A 4,965-nucleotide genomic window follows, 5' to 3' on the forward strand; every position below is an offset into this window, starting at 1 on the left:
TTTTTTTTTTTTTTTTTTTTTTTTTTTTTTTTTTTTTTTTTTTTTTTTTTTTGCTTTTGCTACTTGTAACATATATTAGGTTTAATAGGAGTTTCTACAACCAAGTAATCCTATTTCTTCAAGTAAGTCAAGGACATTAACAATCTCGATTTTTTGAATTCCATTCCTAGAAAATATTTCAATATTCCCAAGTCCTTGATTTCAAAACTCATTTGCAAGATTTTTCTTGAGATTAGCTGGACCTGGTTCTTCATCGCCTTTGAGAATAATATCATCCATGAACATTCAAAATTGAGATTTTATTATTCTCAATGTGTTTATGAATATAGTATGATTTACTTGAGTCGAAGAAAAACTATATGTACACAAGTTTTTCAGAGCGCACAAGCCAAACACTCTTAAGGCTATTTAAGACCTTAAAGAGGTTTCTTTCATCTGCGAATTTTATAACATCCAAGTTCTTTTTGTAAACCTAGTGACAAGGTCATGAAAACCTCTTCCTCAAGATTGGTATTGAGAAAGGAATTTTTAAAATCATGATGGTTCAATTTCCCATTTAAAGTAGTTGTTTGCCCATTTAGCTACTAGTATGACCTTGTTTCTTTCAACATTGCCATCTGCATTACATTTTATGATAAACACCCACGGCTTCTTATCTTTTGGAAACTCAACTGTTTTCCAAGTCCCACTTTGTTTTAGAACATTTTCATCTCTTCTATAATGGCTAGTTTCCAATTCGGATCTTCTAGATCTTCATGAATATTCCTTGGAACAAACAACTCATTTATCTAACTTCGAATACCTTTTTTAATGGTTATGGAAACATCAAGATTAGACACAACTAGCAAAGTATCACTTGATTAGTTGGATCAGTTTGTAGTATTTCTCTTCCAGGTTGAGAAGTTTCTACACCATTGAAGGACTAGTAACATTTGGGCAAATGTTAAAATGTGGTTGTCTTCCAAATTTGGTTTTTCCCCGAAGACAATTTTGGGTAAAATGTGGTTGGTTTTCTTAAAAAGCACCTCCAAGCTCACGAAAAAGAAAAAGTTTTTGTTGAGGATCCAAACCTTTATAATCCTTTTTATTGAAAGAGTAACCCAAGAGAATGCATTTAATAGCTTTATGATCATGTAACGTGCATTTAACAGCACGTGTTTCTTTAAGTAAATGTTTTTTTTTCTTCCTTTCAGCAATTCCATTTTATTGTGGAGTACCAAGTAGCCTGATAACAGTTCCTTTATCTTTAAAAAAATGACCAAAAAGCTCATTAGAATAGTCCATTCCATTTTATTATGTAGAATGCAAATTTGGTGAAAATGTTTAAAAGTGGCTCCACCTGTTCTCCATTAAATAAATCCTGTGATTGGTGCACTCGGGTGCTCGCCTATGGCGAGAGGCGACATGAGGGGTGTGTTGACTCATTGTGTGGTATGTGAGGCGAGTGTCACGGTTGAGCTTGTCCAACGTGTTGCTTGTGACCATGTGTCAGATGTCCCAGTCATACTTGTCTAGGACATGTTGTCCATGGCCGTATGCTCGTTCCCAAATTCCTTTTATTTGCTTTCATATTAGTTAGTTAGCTCTATACTACTCTTGTTATGTCAATACAGGGGTGTATACACCCACTATGGTTAATTTAGAACAAAATTTGGAGTGAGTTTAGAAGCTGAGTACGAGACGACAAAAGTTGAAACTCCGCTAGTCGAAAGCATGGAAACCCTCTTCATGGAGGCCCTAAAGTATATATCTGCTCTTCTTAAGAGAGTGGGAGAGATAGAAGAGCCAGTGGAACGCAATGAATGTCGAGGCTTGAGTCAACCACAGAGCAATCAATAACTCTATTGTCGACTTTGAAGCCACCCACAACTTCATAATGGAGATTGAAACGAAACGCTTGAACATTCTTTGGTATTGAGATACAAGAAAGATGGAAGTCGTAAATTCAACGACCCTACTTGTCTTAGGAAAGAGAACTCTGATCAAGCTAAGGACTTGGGCTGGACAAATTGACTTTGTGATAGTCAAGATGGACGACTTTGATATCGTGTTAAGGATGAATTTCCTCCCAAAAAATGACCTCTCCCGTCAGGGAGCCCATTAGATATTTACCTAAACTGGAGATGTCCTTGGCGAAATGTTTAGTAATAATGGGTCCAACCCCTACATCATCCATAGAGCCTATTTTTGTAATTCTCTGTTTGTTTCTGACTTCTTACATTTTATTTTTTGTTTTTTATAATCGCTCTTGCTTCTGGCGTTTTCTCTATTTTATTTAAAAATGGTTTCTTTTTATGGACAAATTTTTGCATTTGCCAATGGAACAAAAAGACTTAGGCCGTGAACCAGCAGTTTGAATTTAGTTTTTTTTTTTTTTTTTTTCTTTTGGTTTGTTTGTTTTTGCAGCCTGATCGCGTTACAGAATTCTGCAAGAGAAACAAATTGCAGCTCATAATAAGAGCCCACGAGTGTGTCATGGACGGATTTGAACGGTTTGCTCAGGGACAATTAATCACTCTATTCTCTGCCACTAACTATTGTGGTAAGCAAGAAACTAATAGTTGTGTTTGTTTAGTTTTTTGGGATGGATATTTGGCAGTCATTTGATTTTTGGTTTTTAAAATTAAGTCATAGGAAGTCCAGCAAAGTTAGTTTAAATTGATTTTTTCCATTCATCCTCACTTCATCCCACTAGTCTAATCTCTGGTACAACCTGTGGTGTATTGTGCCAAATTATAATTCGTTAGTTTAACTAGTAACCAAGGTGTTAAATCAATATTTAAATAATAATATTAATGGCAAAATATACCTTTACCATTATTTCTCTGCATAGCGACGTTACTGGACCTAATGACTCCAATATGTAGGAACTGCAAACAATGCTGGCGCCATATTGGTTATTGGGAGGGGATTGGTCGTGGTCCCAAAGTTGATCCATCCCTTGCCTCCGCCTCTCCAGTCGCCAGAAACATCTCCAGAACGCATCATTGAAGACACTTGGATGCAGGTAGAGCCCTTTGAATTTAAATGTCTGGAATGCCAAGTACTAGCAAAGATGCCTGAACTTTTCCTTGTGCTGGTTCTTACAGGAACTTAACATTCAGAGACCTCCAACTCCAACCCGTGGCCGCCCACAGCCTGATCTAGATCGTAGCTCTCTTGCTTATATATGAATTTACCTTATTGCCTTGGTTATGGGGTTTAGATTCGGTGTGATTCCCCAGTACCCTCAGCGAGCAACATCTTTCTGCATTTCAACACAACAAAATGATTGCGCCATAGCTTTTTAGTTCATGGAAGACTGATGTGGCACAAACCATAAGACAAGTGGTTCATTTTCTCGACATTTGGGTCACGTTTTATAAAATTGTAATATATGTGGTGTTTAGTCTATGGGTGCAACTTAGGTTGTAAGGCTCTGCTTCAAAACATAGATTTTGCAGGGGGTGTTGGTGTTGTAAAATAAACTGTGTATTTAATTTTTCACCTCACAATGTGTTCGAATTATATTCCTGCACGTCCATTATATAATACATTGATGATGCATTTTTTTTCCCTTATAGCAGCAATTTCCACTATCCAGAACCATACTAATATCATTTTACTCGAGCACTGATGTCTGTCTTGTAGACAGTTTTAACCTGAGCATCATTAAATAAGTATATTATTATAAATAATATGTTTTAACAAATAATAAATTGATATTAACCAGTGTAGTTAATAAAAAAAAAAATGATACAAAGGTTAGGTTTTAAATAGACAATCTTTAGTGGATATGCTATGATACTAAAATGACAAAACAACTTTTCAGATCGAGTTAACAACTCTGTCGGGAAAAAAGTTCCTATGTTAACACCTTTGGAATTTGACTGCAAAATGGCCTGGAAGCGAAAGTAAAAAAAATTCGTATTTTAACCAATTATGTGTAAGATTCATCAAACTTGAGCGTTCCTTACAGATTCGTCGAAAAAGATCGAAAGAAACAAAGGATTTTCAGTTAGTGATTTGGGTGCCTCCATGAGGGTCTTGTCAAAAGGTTTGAGGTTGTGAGGTCTTATCGACACGAGTAAATGTTTTTTTCTTCCATATTTTAAGCTTAGGACAATCTTTACTGGATATGGTATGATACTAATATGACAAAACAACTTTTCAGATCGAGTTAACGACCCTGTCAAAAAAAGGAAAAAAGACCCTGTCAGAGTCATGCCTTAAACTATTTTTTTCACTTTCACTTCCGGGCCAATTAGGGTATAGGGATTAGGGTTTAGGGTTTGGGGTTTAGGGTTTAGGGTTTTAGGGTTTTAGGGTTTTAGGGTTTTAGGGTGTGGGGTTTAGGGTTTGGGGTTTACGGTTTGGGGTTTAGGGTTTGGGGTTTAGGGTTTTAGGGTTTAGGGTTAGGGTTTTGGGGTTTAGGGTTTAGGGTTTAGGGTTTGGGGTTTAGGGTTTCGGTTTAGGGGTTTAGGGTTTGGGGTTTAGGGTTTGGGGTTTAGGTTTTAGGGTTTAGGGTTTAGGGTTGAGGGTTTAGGGTAGAGGGTTGAGGGTTGAGGGTTGAGGGTTGAGGGTTTAGGGTTGAGGGTAGAGGGTTGAGGGTTGAGGGTTTAGGGTTGAGGGTTGAGGGTTGAGGGTTTAGGGTTGAGGGTTTTAGGATTGAGGGTTTAGGGTTTAGGGTTTAGGGTTTAGGGTTTAGGGTTTAGGGTTTAGGGTTTAGGGTTTAGGGTTTAGGGTTTAGGGTTTAGGGTTTAGGGTTTAGGGTTTAGGGTTTAGGGTTTAGGGTTTTAGGGTTTAGGGTTTTAGGGTTTAGGGTTTAGGGTTTAGGGTTTAGGGTTTTAGGGTTTTAGGGTTTTAGGGTTTTTAGGGTTTTAGGGTTTAGGGGTTTAGGGGTTTAGGGTTTAGGGTTTAGGGTTTAGGGTTTAGGGTTTAGGGTTTAGGGTTTAGGGTTTAGGGTTTAGGGTTTAGGGTTTAGGG

At 37.2% G+C, this 4,965-nt stretch overlaps 1 protein-coding gene across 1 annotated transcript in view; it reads left to right on the forward strand.

Annotated features, from left to right (window-relative positions):
• The window catches only part of LOC111437479 (serine/threonine-protein phosphatase BSL1-like), a 14,541-nt gene extending 10,984 nt beyond the window's left edge, over positions 1-3,557 (forward strand). Inside the window, exons 19-21 of the mRNA XM_023075477.1 lie at positions 2,407-2,542; positions 2,868-3,007; positions 3,090-3,557. Coding sequence (XP_022931245.1) covers positions 2,407-2,542; positions 2,868-3,007; positions 3,090-3,173 — 360 coding nt within the window. The 3' untranslated portion in view covers positions 3,174-3,557. The remainder of the gene's footprint in view (positions 1-2,406; positions 2,543-2,867; positions 3,008-3,089) is intronic.
• Positions 3,558-4,965: the final 1,408 nt, after the last annotated feature.

Source organism: Cucurbita moschata, unplaced genomic scaffold (assembly GCF_002738365.1).
Source record: "Cucurbita moschata cultivar Rifu unplaced genomic scaffold, Cmos_1.0 Cmo_Scf00063, whole genome shotgun sequence".
Taxonomy (NCBI): domain Eukaryota; kingdom Viridiplantae; phylum Streptophyta; class Magnoliopsida; order Cucurbitales; family Cucurbitaceae; genus Cucurbita; species Cucurbita moschata.